The 25212-nt window shown below is 31.7% G+C and overlaps 1 protein-coding gene across 5 annotated transcripts; it reads right to left on the reverse strand.

The window, feature by feature from the left end:
- Positions 1–739: 739 nt before the first annotated feature.
- On the reverse strand, positions 740–8309 carry LOC100820113 (homeobox-leucine zipper protein ANTHOCYANINLESS 2). 5 transcript variants are annotated; one of them, XM_006587282.4, is made up of 10 exons: positions 8025–8309; positions 7775–7870; positions 6461–6684; positions 6240–6357; positions 4700–5395; positions 4315–4416; positions 4033–4245; positions 2835–3006; positions 2382–2746; positions 742–2129 (listed from the first exon to the last, which is right to left on the reverse strand). In XM_006587282.4, the coding sequence occupies exons 3-10, from the start codon at positions 6673–6675 to the stop codon at positions 1779–1781; spliced, it is 2232 nt and encodes a 743-aa protein (XP_006587345.1). In that variant the 5' UTR covers positions 6676–6684; positions 7775–7870; positions 8025–8309; the 3' UTR covers positions 742–1778. The 5 variants fall into 5 exon arrangements, with proteins under 5 accessions (XP_006587344.1, XP_006587347.1, XP_040860863.1 ...); XM_006587281.4 differs by lacking the exons at positions 7775–7870; positions 8025–8309 and adding an exon at positions 6829–6991 and having other exon boundaries at positions 740–2129; XM_006587284.4 differs by lacking the exons at positions 7775–7870; positions 8025–8309 and adding an exon at positions 7648–7762 and having other exon boundaries at positions 741–2129.
- Between the last annotated feature and the right edge of the window lie 16903 nt (positions 8310–25212).

The following is a 25212-nucleotide window of genomic DNA, read 5'->3' on the forward strand; positions in this document are numbered from 1 at the left end:
AATAATAATTTATTATCATACACTACTAAAAAATATATATATTTACAACACCATCTTTGTTGCAAATGAAATTCAAGATTTTAACTGAACTGTTGTGATGTATTTTTGCCTTAAAAATTGTATTTATAGAAAAATTTATCCAAATAGGACCTAAAAAATCATCTGTTATCAATTAAAGTTGTCTTAAAATTATAACATTCTAAGATGGTTTTGGAGTAAAACCTTCTTAGAATATTATGATTCTAAGACAGTTTTTAAATAAAAACAGTCATCGAATACCGAACATATTAAGACGGTTCAAGAATCGTAGTGAAAATTAAACATTTTCTACAATGATAGCTTCAAAGATGGTTTGTTAACTGTCATTAAAAGTGTTAAATAATCATAGTTAAAACACAATTTTCTAGTTGTGAGAATTCTTTGCTGAGAAATGGAGGAAAATGAATAAGAATAAAAATTGAATACAACACCTTGCACATGGATATTAATAGTGTAAGAAATGACTTTAGATGTCAAATCTTTGAACAGATTATTTCCATGTTTTAAGAAGCACCTTAGTGCAAAAAAATTATACATCATGAAATTATGAACTCTACAATAATTTGATTCTTCTCTTTCTCCTTCTCTTAATATAATGTGTTTTTCTAGGCAAATATATGTGCTTTTTCTTACGTGCGCCTATGCATGAATCCGTTCGTCAATGTTGCGTCTGCGCGTTCCTCCACGTCCGCATTCGCATTTCAATGTGTCCATGCACACAAACAAATAAATGAAGCAAATAATTGACATGAAAAGATATAGTTAAAAAAATTGAAAAATCAACACATTTTAATTTTTTAGTTTATTTTTAGTTCAAAATTAGTGTATCATTCCTAATATCCTCTTACGCATCAAGGGATCGAGCAGTTACGTGAATTTTGGTAAATCCCTAGCAGTATCTTTCATTATCACAAAAAGAAAAGAAAAAAAAAAAACCTCTTCCGCAACAAGGCTCACCTCAACCATGCTTCTTTATTATTACAACTTTTCCAGAGAACATTGCAAAAGGCGTAGAAAGAAGGTTCAAAAGGCGAAACAGTTACATGTGAAAACGTGAATCAATTGAAATTCTTGCCAACACACGAAAATGAATGCAACCAACAATTAACAAAAGGTTATTGTTGAATCTTATAAAACGGTTGGACAACATCACAAGCTTTCGAGCATTAAAGTTTCGTAAAAAATAACATTGTTCTTAACAAAATTCTAATTAAGAAATTATAATCCAAATAAACTTGTACTTAATTCCACCATCTAAAAAAAAAAACAAATACTACCAGCTAAAAAAACACAAACATGAATAGGAATAAGAATTTGGTTCCACAAAAACCCGCACAGAGAGACAAAGCAATAATCAAACGTTAGAATTAGAAACCCGAAAAACATATGAACCAAAATATGAAAATGCATTCAAGAAACGAACATTGACAACTAATAGCAGCAAAGTTGAGCAGTTTCACTTTACTCTTAAGTAAAGGGTGTAAGAATAACACACAACATATCCTTTTGGACAAGTAAAAGCTAAGACTTATAACAAGTAACGAGTCAATACCCGAACCACCACAAAGCATTCGCGGTTGGTTCGTTCTTGACTCAAACCCTTTTCTGCCTCAGCCTCTTTCTCTACTCTAGATATACTCTATACACCCAAAATATAAAACCCTCTATTATGTTTTCTTTCAAAAGAAAAAAAAAAGTCTTTTTTGTTTGTGATCATATTTAAGTCTTAAAGAAATGGATCACGCAACTCCAAGTGCATCTTTGACCTTCTGAATGGTGTTTGAGATGAGGCTATTGACAGTAACAACTGACTCCATTGTGAACTTGGTTGATTGGTCTCCATTTGGCAACATTTGTAACCCAACTGTAAGCAGGCAGCTGCCACCACCATCACTGCCATCACCGTTGTTTGAAGCGCCATCTGGCAGAATAGCAAAGCCTGATGGGCGGAGAGCGACAAATGATGAATCTCCACAGTTCATCACCATGTTCAAGGCTTGCATGTTGATCGGGGAATACACTACCAATGAGCCGGAAGCATCAGTCCATGATTCTTGCAGATATAGCACATTGCACTCGCTATTAGCAGACTGCAAAAGAAGAGAATGTTAGAATGCAAGGTGATGTTTGTTTGGATAAGTTTTTCACTAAGCATTTACAGGAGAAAAAATAAGTCATAAAATAGGCATATGAAAAAGCTTTACCCTCTTATAAACACAGAAAAAATCAATTTGACTTGGATTAGTTATAGTCTACTGTGATTTTTTTCTTATTGAAAGGCCTGAAAAAACCAAAAACAAAAACAAAAACTTGCAAAGGATGTGATGGAAAATAGCACTTACATGAAGGATGGAAACACAATTTCCACGATCTTGTCCTTTAGCAATATGGAGCATCTCCTTCATTGGTCCATCTTTGGACAGCATGTCCCACTCGCCTCTCAAATTTTCATCACGCAGAAAATCAAACACCCTTTGCCGTGACACCGGCATCCAAACAGAAGTTGAAGCACTCAGCACAATGCCAGGAGCCTCAGTTGGGTCATCCATATTGATTTTCCGGGCCATGATTCTCATGTCATCAGCCAGATTACCAATGTTCAGTATTTCCCACTTGCGCACAGACGAAGCACAGATCCCTGAGCAGAAGTACTCGGTCATGCGTTGTGCGAGCTTCAGCATGTTTTTCTTACCCTCTAGGCTAATGACTAGTAAAGAACAGCATTCATCAAAATGGGAACATCGCCATATTCGTCAAAGTGAACAAGCATTTAAGGAAGTGACAATGTGACATACCTGTGGGGTCCTCAGATGGGATTTGAGACATGAGGATTGCCAAGCAGTCACACTGCCTTAAGAGGGTGGCAATCCATCTCTGAGCACCAAAGCCAATGCCAGAACTAACCAATGGGCGATAAAGTTGGTGGACAACACTCTCGTCATATTGGGAATGTTCAACCCAAGTAATCTACAACAGTGTAATTTACCTTCAGTCAATCTGGTGATTATTACAAATTCAAAGCAATATATTAAAGATATTTTAAGATATGCAAAGCCTAGTTACTTCAATAAAGTAGTTCCAGTAATATTTTCACCAGGAGGAAAACACTCATCTCCTAATCACTGTAGAAGTACAAACTTGACAACAACAAAAAACTCAAATACTAAATGTAAATAGAGAAAGGGATACCATTAAAAGCACTAATTGAAAAAAGAAAGAAGAAATTGCAAGAATTAAACATAAATGGAATTAGGGAGGTTTTTGCATATAATAAGCATAGCCCACACTCAATAACAAAGAAATTGTAAAACCCTAGGTTAATATTAAATTAATATCCCAACTTAGAAGTCCCTTGAAAGGATTAAAAAAATGGAACAAATTTCAAAAGGTTTATGCACAGGGAAATCACAACGGATTTAGCTTATTATAGATTTTTTAATATGATAGCAATGAAGGATTGGTCATATTAAAGGGCATGAATTACCACATTAACAGGCAGGGGTACCATATATACTATAATTGGACTGGATGCACACATCACTATCATACAGAGCATATTCAATCCAATGACACCATACCCATGGATTGGCTTGATAAACCTTGTTTCAATCATTTCTAAGAGTAGTCAACAATTTAAGTACATAATTATAAATAATTTAGGGAAACTTTGGGGAAAAATATAGTACAACAAGAGCATGAAAAACGGTACAGTGAGATTAGGTTCATTCCATATTAGAACAGTCCTAGTAAACAAGAGACCTATAGCCACAAATGACACCATCAATGCTTCATAATATAGAGCAGGTATGATGGAATCAAGCACAAGCTCTTGCTAAACTAAAATGTCAGCCATAACAAACCACATCATTCATACTAAAAGTAATAAAAAAATCCAAAAATATTTTTTAAAAATTGAACCTCCAGCAAGCATGAGATGATGCAATGCAATACAAAAGAAAATAAGTGTCTAAAATATCTTATTGTAGCACTTACCTTGGAGAAACCATTGGGCATATCCTGAATAACACAGCCAGAGGGAAGCCTCCTGCAGCTCATTAATGGATGTGAATTGGTAACATTACGACCAATGTCAACTGAAACATCAACCACAGCCCATACACCTTCGCCGTGCTGCTTGCTATACCTGAGGAAACTCAATGAACGAGCAGGGACTAGTGGAGAAAGCAATTGAACCTCAGCAAGCATCTGAAAAGCATTCCATAATCAGTTGAAGCCAAATATAGCAAAGGCCAAACACACAGTGAAGAAACATACCACTTGCAAAGCTCCACTTCTGCTTTCACCCATGCCACTAGACAGTACTTCCAAAGTGGCAGCACTAGCAATCATAGATGAAAACATCTCCGCCCATCGATCCTGTTGGCATAAATGATAAATTAAAAAAAAAAAAAAAAATCAACTGTGACAAATTTAAGACCAAATAATCATCATAGTCAATCACAAGTTATTAACATATCATATTGTTCTACAATAAAATTTCTTTGAATTATATGCCATATTTTATGAACTTTGAAGATAAATATGGCATACAATACAGTGAAGCTTCTTTTGAATTTATTCTTGATTTGTAAATGACTGGTCTAAATCTCCAATAAAATCAATTAAACTTCAACTAAGACTAAGATATTAGGTGTCATACCACATCCATCAATGTTTCAACAATGCCCAAACTGCTGGCTGGTACTACTCCGGTCCCTCTTGTAGCTTCAGTCACATAACCAGCAGGTTTTGATCCAACATAAGGAGAAAACAGTCTTGCATACTCATCATGGTTGAGTACTTCATTCCTGCCATCAGAGCTCTTAATCCAAAGAGAGGTATCTGGCTGAGCCATCTTAATTAATTCATTCATAGCATTTAATGCAAGGTCTAAAAGCATAGATCTCTCAAGCTGGATTTCATTTCCCATCATTCCCATTGGTGATCTAGCACCCATACTAGACATCCCAGGTGAGGAGCCCATAACTCCATCTCCCACATCAAATCCCATTGGCAAGGACATGCCAAAATTGCTTGGACCACCAATTCCATTTCTTCCAATAGCAAGCTCTAGACCAGAATTTGAGGGTGGCAGAGCCATAGGACTGGCCAGTGGCGAGAGTGGCCGGCCCAGGAACTTGTTTGCCAATGCACATATTCGGTTCAGTTCATCCTTCAGTCGAGCATTTTCCATTCTAGTTTGGTGCTCCTCCAAGGAAATTTGACCAGGAATGGCTGGGCCACCACAGTTGTTACATGTCGGATTTGCCAAAGCATCCTTCATTACACTGTTCTCAGCTCGGAGCTTGTCGTTTTCCTGCCTAAGAATCATGTTCTCATGGCGTTCCAGTTGTGTCTGATTCAAGAAAAGCAATTCATTTAGTAAAACATCCACAATGGCATCAACAAAATGTATAAATGAGAACAAATACCAATGTATACCAACTGGAACCAAAGCACATGTCCCTATTTCATATCTCTCTCCCTACCCCCACCCCCGATTTTAAATCACGGTTCAGTTTTGTAGCAACCCTTGATATTGTGGGAAGCCAGGAAATTGCCGACACATGCAGCTGACAGCCACAATTGTGATCGCAATACAATTTCACCCAAAAAACTTGACATTGTTGCCAAAATCACAATTACGGACTATTTTGTAAAACTTCAACCATCAGCCCCCCCCCCCCCCCCAAATGGTAATAACGCTTTGACCGAAAGAAATAACGATAATGTTACTTTTTAACCACCACTTATCCTTTAATTAAAGAGACAAGTAACGGAGCCAATGATTTTTATAATTCAACCATCCCCCCCAAAATTAGGTAATAATGCTTCAGCGAAAGATAACGATAATGCTACTTTTTAACCACTTATCCTTTAATTAAAGGGACAGGTAACGGAGCCAAGTGATTTTTATAAAACTTCAACCATCCCCCCCTCCCCAAATTAGGTAATAACGCTTTGGTCGAAAGACATTACGATAATGTTTTTAACCGCCTATATTTTATTAAAGGAGCAACTAACGGAGCCAAGTGATTTTTGTAAAGCTTCATCCTCACATCCCGCCCCCGAAAATTAGGTAATAACACTTCCGCCAAAAAAATAACAACCGATAACGATAATTTTAATTTTTAAATACTTATTCTTTAATTAAAGAGATAAGTAACGGATCCAACCGATTTTAATCCGTTCCAACTTACCTTCATTTGGGTTCGTCGATTCTGAAACCAGAACTTGACTTGCTTGTTCTCCAAGCCAAGCCTCTTGCTAAGATCAGTTCTTTGCTTCTCATCAGGATGAGGACACTCCTTGAAAAACCTAAAACAAAGACAGCAAAAAAATAAAAATCAACCCTAGCAAACATATTGTTACAGATAATCACATTTTGTAAAAAAGATTTGAGAATTTCATAGAGCCATACGCTTCAAGCTCCTGAATTTGTTGAGGGGTGTGTCTGTGGTATTTCTTCTTCTTTTTATGTGGCTGATCATCCCCAGCATCCTGGTCATCACCAGATCCGCCATCAAAATTGTCACTTCCAGACCGGCTTTCATACTCATCGTCCCTCAGCCTCCCCAGCAAATTACTAGTATCAAAACTTTCTCCGATTTGACCCATCTCGCTATGGCCTTCCATTCTCCTTTGCTGCAGAATAATAGTCCAATTAGCAACAATAACAACAAGGATTAGTAGTAACATGCACAAATCAAATTCATAATCCATACAAAAGCAAACAACAAAACATGATACATAAAGGGAGTTCTAAATCAAAGGGGAGATGAAGCATACAGCAGCTAAATTCAAGGTAGAGGGATTTTGCTTTGAAATATCAAAGGGTGAAGAAAAAAGATGTGGATCTACAGTGTAAACACTAGCCATGAAGCGATTCTATAGAGAACTATGCACCACAACCCTATAAAAAGTTATGGATCATCATTTTCTCTCCCAAATTCCCAAAGTTTTTTTATATACCGAATATGCAAGTACTCTATTCTCTATTTCCTTCTCCGACCCTTGTGTACTCCAGGCTCTATATATTCTGAAATTGTCACTATCACTTTTTATCAGACACTTTTTCAAGGTTTTTCGCTCAACTTTTTGACCTTAAACCAAAATTGAGTCAAATGTTCACAACATTGATTTCTTTGGAAATAAGATACACACATCCACAGAAACAAAAACTGAAGGGGGGGAAAAAGGTGTTTCCTAGTCAAGGCTCCATGCATGACTTTTAACTCATTACTCTCAATAGAATTAACCCATTCACAGATACAAATGTCAGAAAGAACAAGATAAGAAAGAAAAAAATAAAACCCTTTTTTTCTGAAACAGTGTTCACATCTGTTTCTCCAATTTGCACAACCCTACAAATCAGAAAACTAAAAGTAATAAATAAGAGTAAATGCCCTTAAATTTTAATTTTTTTCATCTTGTGTTTCACACCTGGACTGGCCAATTCTTTGTCAGCACTCAATTTTTTTTCCAAAACCCAGAAGGGTCTATTGTGCCAAAGTCGTTGCACAAGAAACAAACACAGCAATATGGAGCGAGAACTTTTTTATGTAAAAAGACAAAAAAAACAAAAACAAGATTCATGCTGAACCTTACTCTTAAAATGCATGGTACCAAATCAAAGCAAAAGACCCAGTTGACTCATCCCCTACCCTTCACTGATACAAGTTCGAAAGAACCAAACTTTATAGAAAGGAAGCCAGGTACAAAGACAAGGTGATACCTTTTAGTTTAGCAGTTCCAAAGCAAGATAGCAGAAAAAAAATTTGTCTTAATTTTTCAGATCCTTCGAAACACTCTCTCACACACACACTGGGATCTGTGAAAGGAAGAGAAAAGGACAGAGAAAATATTATTTGTGATATGTCATTACAATAACACGATATATATACTAATACTATAATAAAAACAAATCAATAAGAAAATAATATTTTATTTTATTCAACACTAATAAAATAGCAGAGCTGACTTACAATGACTCAATGGAATCAGAAAGTCAATGGCTTTCTCAACTCCATGAATTGAATAATTGTTTTTTCTTAAATTAAAAAAAATAGAAACTTTGAATGAAAATTCAAGACCCAATTCCCATGTTTAAATCCAATGTTGTATTCTATGATTCTATCAATGTCTGTTGCTTTGGTTGCTTCTTCTTCTCTTCTCTCTACACTCAATTGCATGCACAAGTTTCTCTCTCTAAATCTTCTGAAATCAGATTATAGTCCCTTTCCCTATTCTCTTCTCTCTCTACATATTCTCTTGTTATACTTCGGACATTTGGCAATATATAGAACCTAGGAGAGAGGGTGAAACGCGCGTGGGGCCCACTGACAAAACAAAACAGCGGTTCGTGATGTCCGCTCTCTCCCCAGCGCGTGAAACACGCGCGCGTGGGATTTCTGTCCTTTGACAATGCCTGGTTTTTAGATTGCATTGCCTTTCTAAAGCACTGATACAGTGCAGGCAGGACCACGGTATCACCGTGAAACCAGTTTAAAATTATCCAATAAGAGGGTCCCGCGTTCGAGGGCAATACGGTCATTAAATAAAAAGTGCGGTCATGTTTAAAAAGAAGAGGATTTCTGGCGTGACTCTGGGATTGACCAAAATCCGAATATTCAATGATCGTATTTTGCTTTTCTTTACCTTTTTTTATTGTAAAACGGAAAAATAAAAAATAAAAAATAAAAACATCCTAGTATGCATGCAAATGTGAATTTGAATCCTATTTTTACTACATTTGACGTGGAGTTGGATAAGGAAACAAAATCACAAAATCCCCTTTCTCCTGTTTCAACATTTTTTAAGAAGGTAAGAAAAAGACTTGCTTCAATTGTTCGTGAATACAGACCTCTCATGATAAGACTCTTTTGATTTCTTTTCATTTTTATATTTATGCGATTTTAGTTTTTCTTTTTTGCAATTTTAGTTTTTAAAAAAATTATAATTTGGTTGAATCTTTAATTTTACATATTTTTTATTTTTTTCATTTTCATCAAATTAAATCTTAGAGCTAACATATTTATTGAATGTATCATTAATCAAAAATTTAATTTATTAAAACATAAAAATTAAGCATATACAACATTGAGAATTCGGCTACACTATGTTTGACAAAAAAAACTAGTTAAAAATTAATTAAAAGTTAAAAAAATGAGTAAAAAGTTAAAAAAATTAACTTATTAAATTATAAATATTCAGTAAAAATAGTTAAAAATTATAAAATGATCAAAAAATAATAAAATAATAATTTATTTAAAAAGAATAACTATAAAATTAGATTAATATATTGAGGATAAAAATAAAAAAATATAAAAAATTAGAAATTAAAAGCTAATGTTTCAAAAAATACTAACAACTATTAAAAAAAATTGTTTATCGAATAATCACACAAACTTTTCAGCTAATAAAAAAACTAAAATCTAATTAAAATGTCTTATTAAACATAATCTTAAACTAAAGTTATAAATTTCTTAAAATTATAAAAAGAAAAAATAAAAAGACGAAAATTGCAAATAAAAAATGAAAAGAGAACAAATTGTAATGTAGTCTTTTACTTTTATTTTATATTAATGTTAGCATGATACTTTTATATTATTATAATTTAATCATTTGTATATATATTATTAAAAAATGATTTATTAAATAACTTTGACACAATAAATATTCTTTTATCATCTTGATATTAGTGGAGAGTATTTATCAATTTTATTGATAATTAATTTTTATCAAAAAATTTAACTGATTACTCTCAATAAAATCTTTCTTAACAATCATTTTTTCATCCGTAAATTATAAATCCTAAACATTACTTAATGAAATCAAACTCAGAACCACTCACAGGTGATACAATGAATATTTTCAACAATATATTTAATACTTTAATAATATAATTAAATGACTGGTAGCATTTAACATTTTCAACAAATGAAAACTGATTTTTCTTAAGCAAATGAAAACTGATTTTTTTTTAAGCAAATGAAAACTTATCCTTGAAAAGCAAGATTATATTTAATATTTCTTTCCGTTAAATTTTTAAAATGCGTGTCACTCATGATTTTTTTATAAAAAAAAGAACAATATTTAGACATGGCAAGAAAATCCGTACCCGTGGGTATCCGTCCGAATCCGTCCCGACTTTGACGGGTAATATCCGAGTTGACCGGGTATGGGTACGGGTTCAGGTTTTCCCCGATAACCAAAAGTCGGGTACGGGTACGGGTATGGGATTACTAGACCCGTCCCGACCCCGAATCCGAACTCGTCCCGCCACTTAAAATCTTTAGAATTTTTGCATAATTTAATCAAAAGGCATATAATTTTTATTACTAGTTAATTTTATTTTAAAACTTTTACATAATTTAATATTATTTTCTTAACTATTTATGTAGACACACGTGTTATAATAAATTTATTGATATATAAGTAGTTAAAAATAAATGTTTAACAATCAATTTATTTTTTTCTAAAATCAAATTTTTAATATTTTTTTACAAAAAAAAATATTTTTCTAAATGGTGTGTGGAACGGGGTTGGGGATACCCGATACCTGACGGGTACGGGGATGGGACAATAAACTCAAACCCGTCGGGTATCGGGTATGAGTATGGGGATATGTCGAGGAGTCGGGATAAGGGATTGGGGAGACAATATCCATACCCGACCCGCCCCATTACCATGTCTAACAATATTAAGCGCTCTGGGTGGAATGATCGGGAAAATCAAATCCTAATTTCTAAAAGAAAATCATTATAGAAAATTCAACAAATCATCCCAAAAAATGACAATCCAATCCAATCTATATTGCAACATGTGTACTTTTATTGTTCGAACCCACAATCTAGCGTGGATAAAAATGATTTATCCATCATCGAATCCTTCTCATCCTTTGTCTATTAATCAATAATCATGCGTAAGAATCTTTCTCAAAAAACAGAGAGAAAAAAAAAATCATATCCTCACTCTTTTTTCAACTATCCCAATCAGGATTAAAACAAAAAGTTTCAAGGGAGAGAAAATTCTAATATTCCCATTTTTTTTTTTTTGGGGGGGGGGGGGATTTGCAATAAGAAAATAACAAGAAACAAAGTCTGAATTTTGAAAGAAAAAAAATCAAGTAAATACTAAATTAAATTAAGTAACTGCTAAAAGAATACCATAGGCGATTATTTTTTTCTGTACTAAAAAAAAAGATTTCCTTGTAGTAACTGCTAATCATTTAGTCTGTTCCTTTTAGTGTATTTTTTTTACAAAAATTAAATTATTAATCTAAATATTATGTTTATTGATGATTTACAACGAGTTCTATGACTATGTTAGAGATTGTATTTTATTAGTTTTTAATTATTTGTATTAGTTTAAAATTTGTTTGATTATTCAATAGATAATTTTTTTTAGTAATTTTATAATAGTTTTTAGTATTTTTTAAAATATTAACTTCTAATTTTTTATTCTATGTTTATCAAATTTTCTGATAATTTTTTTAAAATAAATCATGATTTTATTATTGTATACTTTTAAGTTATTTAAATAGTTAATTCTACCGAATATTTAGAGTGTGTTATGCAAAGACATTTCAGCTAATTTCTAGTTCTTTTTTTTTTTTTAACTGGTAAGTTTGTTTGACTATGGTTATGTTCGACAAATTATTTCAATTAGCTTCTAACTTGTTTTACTAGTTGGAAAAATTGTTTAACTGTTTGGTAAAATTAATTGTTTAAGTAATTGAAAAGTGTAAAATGATAGAAAAATAATAAAATTATTATTTATTTAAAAAAGATAATGAAAAAATTTGATAAATATATTAAGGATAGAAAACTAGAAGCTAATATTTTCAAAAATGCTAAAAGCTAGGATCGGTAAGTCATTTAAGCTAACTTCCAATATTTTTTATCATATGAAAATCTTGTTTCATTATTGGGTAAATGAGCTTTTTTGAGATTTCATCATTTTTTTAAAACGTTTGGAGCTTAACATTTTTTAAAACACTAATTTCTAACTTTTATGTTTTTATACTTATTCCCTTTTTATTTTTCAACATTCATTATATTTTTTCTATTTAAGGTAAAAATTTATTATTTTGACCCCTTTTTTTACATATGATAGAATTTTCTCATTTTTATATTTTTATTATATATAATATATATTGATAGTGATGTGCAATATGTAGCTTTTTCTTTTGGATATTTTATAAATAAAAAAATACAAGTATTTAAAATTAATTTAATACTAAAATTATAGATACTATAAAATGTATTTTTTATGAAGAAAATCAAATTAAAATTTGTATAAAAATATTACATAAATATGTTTATTTATGTAATTTTGTATTTTTCAATTACTTCAACATATAATGTGATGAGGACATCAAAGACTAAATCTAAGCTCAGAAGAAAGCTCAAGACCCAATACAAGACATAAGAGGGGCCATGACAAGAACAAGAGCTAAAAAGACCCAAGAAGTTTTGCAACAAATAGAGGCATGCATGCATGGGTTGCTAGTCACATGTATTACTTGCTTTATGCCTCACTTAACCACTAAGGCATTTTGGTTATACTTACAATGTTAAGATTTTATGTTTCTTTTATTTTCTACCAAGTACACCAGAACTGATTTGTATAAATCAATTGTGAAGTGAATGGAAATGGACTTTTAGTTGGTTTTATCATTGAAGCGTGAGAATTGTTTCTGCTAGGGTTCTTCCTTGAACCATTTGATATTATCAAGAATTGCTCAATTCTTGTGGCGATCCTCAAGGCTTATTAGACATCATTGTTTGTGGCGCCTATCTTGTTCTTTCTTTTTCATTTTTTGTGTCCTTGTTAATTTCTACAATGTTAATTCTTTAATTCTGTCTGAATTTCTTATTTGCATATCTCTCGTGTTACTTAACATTTTTCGGTGTTTTTTGTGCCTAAATTGTGTTTCAGAATGTCCTTTCACCTCGATTGGGAATTGTCCTAATCCGAGTTCTGTAAGCTGAGAAACGAATAAAAGTTAAAATACGTTTATGGTTCAATTGGTGTGCGAGTTCCATCCTAGAATTGATCTGAATTGAACCAAGGCAAGGGGGATTCACATCATAATGTTACTAAGGACCTATAAATGAATAAGCAAGTTTTTCCATTTTCAATCAAATTTTTAACTTCCAGTCAGCTTTTAAACTAGTTTTATCAAACATAATTTCTCTCTCTTTATATATATATATTGATTTTCAAGCCGTGGTTTTAAATTATTGATTTCGGTACGTTTCAATTTTTTTGGTTTATCTCTTGAAATTTATTCTTACCTTATATGATCACACCTTAATTTTGTCGTTCATATCTTTTCTTTCGGTTTTTGTTTTCATTGGTCAATTCTCCTTTAAGTAAAATTTGGTTTGAAAATACATTCTTCTTTGATTACAATTAAACCATTATGGACATATTTGGGTAAGCTTCTCTAGAAGCTCTTTTAGGAAAAAAAATAAGAAGAAAAAAATGAAATGAATTTCTCCAAAATTTAAAAAGAGCTTCATTAGTTAATTTGTAAATGTTTTATCATCTTTTAGAGAAATTATATGAGAGAATTTTTACAAATTAATTAATGATTAACTAATTGATAACTCATCTCAACTTATGAGAAAATTCATCTCTTTTTTTTTCTTTTCTTAAAAGTATTTCTAAACAAACTTACCCAAATAAGTCATATATCTTTATAATTTCCCAACAGCTCTCATTGTGTTTGGAACATATGAAATGTACGAGTTGAAAGTAAATCATCCATGAAAAGAGAGGAAAAAAATTCATTTGGGTTGTTTGGATGAGCTAAGAATGCAGTTAAAAGTGTGCCTTTTCATGCTGGTCTTACATGAATTACTTTCACCTTAAAAATAAGCTAAAGACAGCTAAAAGAAGTTGTAATGTATAGTAAATTATATGCTTTCCATCCCTATCCTTTGTGTAAAATCATAGCAACCACAAACAACGTTGATTTTTAGTGTTCGATGTGTCTTTTTTCGCGTCAATTTTTTATAGCTTTTCATATGTAACAAAAAAATCAACTCATCCTCATGCCACCATATGCTAAAATAGAATCACCATAACAATATACAAACAAAAGACAAGAAATAGAGAAAAAAACAAAAAAAAAGGGAAAACATTTGTCGCCGAAAAACTTCATTAGCCACCGTCGCTACGCTTTCTGGTTGCCTTGTGTGATATCAACCTATTCTTTGTCTCTCACTCTCTCTCCCATTTCTTCTTTGTTTCCTATCTCTCGCTTGCAGTGCAATTGCCATGACCAAATATGTGGCCATTGTGAGGAGAAGATGATAGGAAACAGATTAAATTCCTAAGGTTTTTGATGTTAACAAAGTCTAAATTTTGTGTTAACTCTTCATGCTTAAGCTACAGGTTTATCTATCTCTATGAGATACAAGCAGAATGCATGAACAAAAAGACTCTGAATGATAACTAAAGTATCAGTCATTGGATGATATTGTCTCAATGTCCAGTCCTAGGAAGACAAGTGCTTTAGCACTTGGCTCATATTCCAAAGGAAATGAAACAATTACTCAATCCTCAATTATTGAAAGTAATCATCGAAAAGTAACATCCATGGTTCAGTAAGAAATTCGTGCCATAACGCACAAAAGAAAAGTTTGAAATTGTCTTGTCATGACATTCTTAATTCCTTTTGTCCTATGTTGTTAACGTTGTATTTGAATTCTACACTGAAAACCAACTCTGAGCACAAGAGGACACTAGTAAGATGTACTTATTTGAAGATTTGTTGCAGAAGATGTTATGGTACCCACATTCTCTCTCTGCATAGTAATGTGTCTTGTGTAAAGCGCTCAAGGTATTAGACAATGACTAACTGAGATTTCTCAACGAATCATAGCTTTGAAGTCCATATAAAGCTTGAAAATATTCGTGATAAAGTTGTCAAATCACTAAAGAATCATCTGAGTCAAGACAAACAAAAGTGTTGTAATGTTATTAGTTTAGTTGGATAAAAAAAGAGTGAATTGAATGAATCTTAGTTCTGCTAAGTTAGCAAGTTTCATTGTATTTGAGCTTATTGTATAAATACTCTTTGAATGATTGAAATACATTTTCTATCAAACATCTACTACTTGTGAGAGCCAAGAGTGACAAAATATACTTGGATCTTAATCCTAGGGGGAGATTACGGGTAGTACTAGGAGTGATCTAAAGAGTACTTGTTGTAGCTAGAAGTGATATAGAGAATAATTGATTGTAATCAAATAATTAATTAGTGGAACCCTTCAAGTTTTGAAGGAGAACTGGATGTAGCCCAAGAGTTGGGGTGAACTAGTATAAATCCTTTATGTTTTCTTTACTGCTTCTATATAACTAGTTTCTTTCTACAGTTTACTTCTACAATATTGTGTCCAAGTTTTTTGAACTAATTTTTAAACACAAAGTGATTTAGAACCCCTTGGACAAAACATATCGTCCATTGATATCTGTTTAAGAAAAGCCTTCAAAGTTTTTACCCATCACACTATTTACCCCCCCCCCCCTTTTTCTAGTGTGTTTTCAGGTACTTCACTACTCGAATCATTCTTGCATTCTTTCTTATAAAACTTTTTGTAAAATTATTTTAAAGATACAAAATATCTCAAAATACCTTGTATATCTTGAGAGAAAAGACTCAAAGTGCTAAGTGATATATTCGTCTATTAGACAATCATATTTTAGTTAGTGGACAATCTTCCAACAAATCATGTTGATTTTTTTAGAGCTAGTAGTGGCTCGATAGGACAAATAATGTCGGTTTTAAGTCAAGCTTGGGGTAGAGCTTGCAAGTGTAAGAGCTAGAAGTGGTAGTAAACAATATTTGTAACTTTGATAAGTTAGTAGAAACTTAGTGGTTGCCAAGAACTGAGCATAGTCTTAAGTTTGAGACGAACTAGTATAAATTTTGTGTGTTTTCTTGTTTAACTGATAAAAGATTTTTGAATTTATTTTTAGATCTTACATCTTCTTTTTAAAGAATAGTGTTTTTCTCATCGACAGATCAATTTACATTCATCAGATGATAATTTTTTTCCAGGTGTAAGGAAAGTTAAATTTCTAAAAATACAATTTAACCCCTCTTCGCTTCTACAGATATAAATCTAACATTAGATGTCCTTATATGACTCTACCTTTACCTTAACAATATTATGTTTTTTTTATGATTAACACTAGTATAAAGTTTTGAGACATCTTGTTTGTTGAGAAAAAATAAAATAAAATCCACCCATGTACAAAAAAAAAGGGAAAATAACCGCAAGAACAAAAACAATGAACACAATCAATTTGGAATCACAACAACAAAAGACCAAATGAAATTTCACAAAAAAAATGTATTTTTAAGCAAACAAAATGAAAACACCATATGAAACATTGATCCAACAAAGCAATCTCATCTCAAAATACAAACTAGATTCAACAGATCTTGAAAAATACAAAGGGGGAACGGAATATTGAACAAATATGGAAAAATTTCATGTCGTCATCATCGATGGTGATTGCATGCATGGGCGATGGTGGTTTTGTGCGAGAGAGCAGTGGTGGCAGCTCAAGGAGCAATGATGGTTGTGCGAGTGAGCGACAATGGTAGTTTAAGGAGTTGTCTTGGTTGTGAGGGAGCAACGTTGGTGGCTCGAGGGGCAACTGTGACTGCACGAGGGAGCGGTACCAGTGGCTCAAAGGGCAGTCGTGGTTGCGTTAGGGAGCGGCAACACTGATGGCTCAAAGGGTGGTTGCAAAACGAAGAAGAAGGAAAATGAAGAAAAAATGGCGGTGGGGGAGAAAAGGGAAAAGGAAGAAGAAGGATGGAAGTTGTGGAGATTGTAATGATTTTTTTATGTAAAATAAATAAATCCAATCAAAGAAAATTGGAATTGAAATGTTGGGAAAGGAAGGTTCTCAAGTGATTTTTTTTTCAAAATTTTTATGATTGCGGATTTTACCGTTTGCAATCAAAACTAGACTTCTTATCTATCAATTGTCATTTCATGGTGCCGTTGTGAGAAATATGGATCTTGCTATAAAAAATTACAATTACATATTATTCACTATAAATATGGGTCTTATTGATAGTGTTTTGCGCACAATATCTCTAATCTTAATTTGTTTCTTGTTTCTATGAAGCCTCAATCTTTTTATTCTCTCTAAAATGAATCTCAATAAGTATAGTTATCAATGTTACTGCAATTATTTGCAAAATCAACCACCCCTTACTAGTGAAAATTCTCAAAATCCACTGTTTTTTATGTAACATTACACATTTTTCATTGTTATGTATTTTTTTATGTTTTCAATGTCATTGTGTTTAATTATGTATTATGTAATGTTCATTGTTGTTTAATTGAATAATATTATGTATTGTGAATTTTTCATTATTTTTAACTTATTATAAAAAATTAATAGAGTAATTTTTTTTATCATTTCTTAATATTTAATATTTTTATACTTAATAATTCAAATATTAAATTAATTATTTTATATGAACCATAATTAAGTTAAAATAAAAAATATAAAAATGTGAGTTTCTTACCATTGGAATAAAATTGTGTACAAGTTTCTTAAGTTGACATGACATTGTGGGAACCACAAGAAATACGGTAGAGATCATAAAAAGTAACTTCAAAAACTCACTTAAGAAACTACCATTAGAGATGTCCTAAGCACCCGTTTCTTGTATAGGGAGCGCATCTTATTCTAAAGGAACTCCTTCCATGTAGATTGTCTCCTGTGGTGTTGCCTCTATTATGTAAAATTATCTAATATATGGAGTATATCTTATTTCAATAGATTTGTTTCAAAAATGGTAGAAGATTATGTTAAAATGTGACCAATAAGTGGAGTAAAATTTGAAAAGCTAAGTTTTGTTAACGAAGACTTTTTTATATAAAAGTTGGCATTTACGAGTCTATTAAAGCATGTGGGGTTTAAAAGTGTTCAGAAGTAAGATTGTTTGAATTTCGAAAGAGCAATTGAAGTAGTTAATGAAAGAAGTTACATGGAGTCATCAAATAGCATTAGATATGTGTATTTAGAAAATTGTTGTATAGTGTCAAAATCATAAAATTTGACTCTTAGTATTAAAAGTTTATAAATAAGACCTCCAATGACCATTTTCGGTGGATTGAATCATTATCACTTAAATCCTTAATTACAGACAACACCACATATCGAAATTGACTACTGGTTCAAAGGTTATCATGTATGTATTATTCTTACTTTTAATGAATTCATGTTTCTTTGTTTTAATGCATCTCTCTAAATCCTTCACTTTTTTCAATCTTTATTTCTTTTTGAAACTTTAACTATTCCTATCTCTATTTCTTGTTATTATTAGAATTACTATCGAAATCTAATGATTATCGAAATTAACTTCTAAATCAAAAATACTATTATAAAACCCACGATGAAACTACCGTCGGAGATCACCTTACTAATAATATCTTTATCGTGCTAGAAAGTTTCATCAATGTAAGAAACTATTGAACCTGAATTAAAAAAACACATTGTAGTCGACATTGAAGTTCGATACAAGTCAACATTCTCATCTTATACATATCAATTATATAGTGCTAATTATTCTACAATAATAATTTAGTATAAATTATTAAATGATACATCTGTAGCACTTGATCATAGTTAAAACTTAGGGTAAATAGTCATTTTTGTTCCTAAATGTGTAATAAGTTGAGAAATGTGTCCCTGAAAGATAAAAATATAAAATCTAGTTCCCAAAAGTGTAAAAAGTATGACAAATATATCTGACCGTTAACTATTGTCTGTCACCGTTGATAAAATAACCTACGTGACATAAATGGATGAATTTGTCACTGAAATGATTGTCAACGTGATCATCTCTAATTGTCAACATAAGGACATATTTATCATATAATATTTTTTATTTTATTTTTCGTCTTCCCACTCTCTAGGAATATGAATGGGCAAATAACCACTTTTATCTTTGAATGTGTAATTCGCTGATAAATGCGTCGCTAAAAGATAAAAATATAAAATTTAGTCCCTGGAGGTGTAAAAGTGCGACAAATAATCCGGTTGTTAACTTCCGACCGTCACCGTTAATAAAATAGCCAAGATTCGAAGAAGTGAAATATGAGATATATTTATCTTTTAGGGTAATTTGGAAAAAATTGTAATGATTGATACACTGTTACAATGTTTTATTTTGGTAAACTGATACAATGTTTATTTTGAATAATTTCTATTGTGACAGACAAATTATGGTTGATAATCAATATTATCGTTATTATTATGTTTGTTTTAAATTATGTTTGTCAATATATTTTTTTAAATGATTATTGTAATGTTATGCTTGTAACGATAAAAATGACAAAAATTTATCCTAAAATTTATCCTAAAATTATATTTTACCCTTAAATGAAACGAAATTTCAGGTTTAATAAATTAGTCCAATAGAAACATACTGATATTTAGGTCCAATAAAAAGTTAGTGACATTTTCGTCCAATAATGATAACTTATTAATATTTTTGGTCCAATGAAACATACTGATATTTAGGTCCAAAAAAATTACTGACATTTTCCTCCAATAAAAAAATAAACATATTTGTCCAACAAAAAATTACTGACATTTATGTCTAAAAATGATATCTTATTGACACTTTTGTTCACTCTAGTCAACATGATCACATTGACAATCATTTCACTTACAAATTCATTTTTCTATGTCACGTAAACTATTTTATTAACGGTGACAGACGGGAGTTAACCGCCAAATATATCTGTCGTATTTTTTTATACTTTCAAGAATTAAATTTTACATTTTTATCTTTCAGAACGTATTTATTAACAAATTACACATTTAGGGAAAAATATTTATTTATCCTAAGAGTTAAAAAGATTAGTCTCCTTGATGAAAAGTTATACAAAATGTAAATAGTTGAACCAAAAATTAAAAGAAACTAAAAAACATGTTAAAGTCGAAACAAAGTTATCCAATGATAATTTGGATAAAGCCGTAACGTATATACTGTAGTATTTTTTTTTTCCACCTTTCAAAAAAACTATTTTTTTTTCCGTTGAATGTATGTGTACGGAAAACCATATAAATTTATTTCGTGATGGACCACCATTCAAAAAATTGGATAGAGTTGAAATAAATACACCTATGAAATCACTAATCTAAGTCTGGTCTAATTTGGCTCGCGGGTTAGGAGTCTGACTGTTTAACTAGTAAAATATTTTTTAAGAGAACTAATAAAACACATTAAATATTAAAAATTGAAGAAAAAAATCTGTAAAAGTATATAAAAAATTATGACTACTGTTCAAAAATTCTGATCAGCTCTCTGTAAAAGTATATAAAAAATTCTGACCAGCTAGTTAGTGTGTTAAACCTGCGTCGAGTCTAACCTATTTAACCCATAATTGAACGACAAAAAAACCTCTCAAATTTAACGGGTTTAAAATTTTCTAGTCCTAACCTACACTAATTACATATATACGCGTCAGGCTACGAATTTGGGCCATATTTTTATAAACCAGCTCTCACGATAATCAACCACACTTCACTTTGTTCACACTCGCTGTGTCTTTTTTACTTCGTTATATATATATATATATATATATATATATATATATATATATATATATATATATATATATATATATATATATATATATATATATATATATATATAACTATTAAAGAGTGTGTATTCCTTTTAAAAACAAGGAGTGTGTATTAAAAATGAATTTAATTAAAATATATAGATATATTTATATTATCATTTGATTTTTTTATTCAGGAGAGAATATCGGCAAATTTACGTCAGAGAGTCACTTTTACAAAATATTTACGTAATAGGGTCTGTTTCAAAAGTATTTACGTAGGGGATCTGTTTTGCATGGAAGTCGTCATTGTCATTGGCGATAAAGCGTGACCCGCCATTGTCATTGGCGATACAGGCGCTGACGTGGACGGTCTCGCCATTAGCAATGACGATACAAGCTGACGTGGATGGTCTCGCCATTGGCACTACCGATACACGCTGGCGTGGAGTGTCTCGCCAGAAGCATTGGCGATATAGGTTGCAGGCTAGGGCAAGGGGTTGCGCAGAGGTTAGAGGTCACATGCATGCATGTTTCTCGCCATTTCCACTGGTGAGACTGGTGCAGTCTAGATTCGCCATTTCTAGTGGCAAGACTGGTGCAGATTCCTTTAAATAGCCAGCTTGTGCCTTGAAAATTTCTACTGGTTCCTGAAGAGAAGAAAGCAGAAAGCGTGTTTCAAGTTTTTGATTTCATCCTTCACAGTTTTATTTATTTGAAGTAACAATTTTTATTGTTGTTCAATCAATTATTTACAAGCCTTCCTTCATTCTCTTTCAAGTTAAGTTTCTGAATAATTTTTATCATTTACAAATTATTTATTTTGAAGTAATAATTTTTTTAGTTAAAATCTAATTTTAAGTTGAAGTTTAAGTGTAATAATTTTTGGAATTAGATTTTTTATTTTGAAGTTATTACGAGTAATTATTTATAAGCCTTTGTTGATGGTTTTTTTGCCTTAGAAATTTTTATGTATGACCCTTTTAGTTTTTGAAGTTAAGGAATTATTCACAAATTATTTAATTGGAGTAATAATTTTTCGGTTAGAATGAAGTTTTAATCTCTAGTTTAAGTTTAATAGAGCAGGAAAATAGATTTTTTTTTATTTTTGTCATTCACAAATTATTTATTTGAAGTAATAATTTTTTTGTTAGAATAAAATTTTAAACTGAAGTTTAAGTGTAGTAATTTTTGTAATTAGATTTTTTATTTTGAAGTTATTTTTATTACGATTAATTATTTATAGACCTTTGTTGATGTTTTTTCTGCCTTAAAAATATTTACGTGATTCCCTTCCAGTTTTTTATGTTAAGGAATTATCCATAAATTATTTAATTGGAATAATAATTTTTCTGTTAGAATCAAGTTTTAATCTCTAGTTTAAGTTTAATATAGCAAGCAAATACATTTATTTATTTTGAAATTATTGTTGTTATGATTAATTATTTTTAATTATCTTGTTGTAGGTATATGATGAATTCGATTATCATAGTGTTGTATTTCAACGGAAGACTATATGAAGAGAATGATGATATAATATTTGAAGGCAATGAAAAAGCGTTTCAGATTAAACGTGGAATTAGTTTCAATGCTTTGAAAAAAAATTGGAGATAAAGTAAAGTTAGAAAATAATGAAATTATATCTGTAAGTTGTAGATTTTTAGTTTCAAAAAAATATGTTGCATTGTAAATTTGTGACGACGAAGATATTGAAACTATGATCGAAAACTTTCAATAACAACAACAAATGTCAGTTCTAGAATTGTACATAGAAAAAGATGTTGTTGGTGGTTCTATGTTTCATTCTGCAAACTCTGTTACATCATGTGGACATAATTTATCTCATAATGAGTTAGAACTGCCAAGAAATATAAGCAATTTACATGATGATGATGATTATTTTGTGTCTAACTCATACGTTGAAGAGTCTTTAGATGAAGATGATAGTGTTAATGGTATATCTGATACAGACGATGAAGTCACCAACATGATTCAACCAGTTACAATTGTTCACCCAATAGAAGGTATATCTTATTAAATAAAAAAATAGTTGAATACATTTATCATTTTATGACAATTGTATTTAATGGTAAATAAATACGAGTGTGATTTTAACTATTAGGTGTACAAGGAATTCAAAATCCATTTTGGAATGATGTTTTGCATTATAACAATATCAATTGGAGTCATCCGGATGAGGAGGACATTTGCGGTTTGGAGGTGCTATCGACTTTTAATGTTGGGCAATAATTATATGTTGGCATGGATTTTGATAGTAAAGACGCGGTAAAAAAATGCACTGAAACAATATGTTATGAAGGTGCATCAAAGTTTTAAGGTTGTTGAAGCCATATCGCACAAATATATCGTTTGTTGCCCCCAATAACAGTGCAGAGTGTCCTTGCCTTTTTTATATGAGGGCAATTTTATCTAAAAAAATTGATTCATGGAAAGTGACACAATGGGGTGGACCGCACACATGTCTGAATATGAGTATGACACAAGATCATGAGAAGCTTGATTCAAATTTAATTGCCACTAGCGTAGTAGCTATGTTTTTTATGTTCATATTATCCTACTTTTGCGTTATTTGTTATTTTAATTTATTATTTGATTAACAGGCATGATCAGAGAAGATCCATCAATAAAAATTTCATTGATTCAAGAAAGGATAAACAGTGAATTTTCCTATAAGGTTTCGTACAAAAAAACATGGATGACGAAACAAAAAGCGATTGCAATAGAATATGGCGATTGAGAAGAGTCATATGCAAAACTTTCGTCGTGGCTAAAACACATGCAAAATCATTCTCCTGGATCCTATTTTCAAATACTATATGACGATTTTATTGTTGGGAATAGGGTGATTCGCGAACACCGTCAGTTTCATAGAGTATTTTGGACTTTTGGTCAATGTAAAGAGGTTTTTAAGTATTGTAAGCCAATCATACAAGTTGACGACACACATTTATACGGGAAATACCATGGGACCCTGTTAATAGCCACATCACAAAATGGAAATGATGGTGTTCTTCCTCTAGTATTTGCCGTGGTCGAAGGTGAAACGTTAACAGCATAATCATGGTTTTTGGCACACTTGCGTGAACACGTGACATATAAGAATGGTATTTGTCTAATATTTGATCCTCACGCGAGTATAAAGTCTATTGTTGCTAACGAAGCACTTGGTTGGCAACCTCCCCACGGTTATCATGTTTACTGCGTCCGACACAAAGCAAGCAATTTCAATCGCAAATTCAACAACGCGAAACAAAAAGAAATGTTCAAGAAATTGGATAAGATTTAATTTCTAACATGAAGTTAATTTAAGTTTGATATGTACTAACAATTGTTGTTGGTAACTAATTTTATGTAGTCTACACTCCTTGCAAGCATGTCTTTGATCAAAACTTAGAAAAATTTCATCAATTGAGTCCAACCGTAGCAACATGGATTGATCGCATTTCAAAGGAAAAATAGAGCATGGCTTACGATAAAGAAGGATGAAGATATGGTCACATGACAACCAACCTCTCAGAATGTGTGAATAAGGTGTTGAAGGATTGTTGCAACATATCGATAACAGCGTTGGTGAAATCAACATATAGTAGGTGTCGAAAGTACTTTGTTGATCGTGGTCGCCAAGACCAAAGACAATTAAATGAAGGACAAATATATTGTTCTAAGGTTGTTAAAGAACTTCAAAAAAATCAAGAACAAGCTTATTCCCACATTGTCCGCGTGTATGATATCCACTCGACAAGATTTGAAGAAGAGGAAACCTTCAATCCTATAACGCAACGTGGCGGACAAAAGTGGGCAGTTAACTTGAATGACCGTTATCGTCAATGCGGAAAGTATTTTGCACTTCACTATCCATGTTCACACATTATTGTTGCTTGTGGTTACGTGAGCATGAACTTCTTACAATATGTAGATGTTGTTTACAGAAATGAACACATCTTAAAAGCTTACTCTGCACAATGGTGGCCTCTTGGGAATGAAGCGGCAATTCCTCCTTCTGATGACGCATGGACACTTATCCCTGATCCAAATACAATTCATGCGAAAGGTCAGCCAAAATCAACAAGGATAAGGAATGAGATGGATTGGCTCGAACCATCTGAGCACCGACAAAAATGTAGTAGATGTGGAGCAGAAGGGCACAACAGGCGTCAATGTCCAATGCAATCTGAACGTGGAAGTTGTTCATTTAATTGATTTATGTATGTTAGACAAGTGACCTCAGATATCTTAGACAACTAACTTGTATTGCTTGAAGTTCTCTTGAATGTATTTAGTTTGTGTTATTCAATGAAATCGTTAGTAACATTAGTTATTTTGGTTTGTGTTCTTCTGTTTGTGTTTAACATTATTTATTATTATATTTTGGTATGTGAAATAAACTGTATCCATTAGTAAGCCTTCATAAAATACTTAAACCAAATAATATTAGCATACAACAACAACATATTTAAACGATGGGTTAAGTCTCAAATTGAAATTACAAACATACAACAACAACATATTTAAACAGAGACATGAAAATCAG

Source organism: Glycine max, chromosome 9 (genome assembly GCF_000004515.6).
Source record: "Glycine max cultivar Williams 82 chromosome 9, Glycine_max_v4.0, whole genome shotgun sequence".
In the NCBI taxonomy this organism is placed as follows: Eukaryota; Viridiplantae; Streptophyta; class Magnoliopsida; order Fabales; family Fabaceae; genus Glycine; species Glycine max.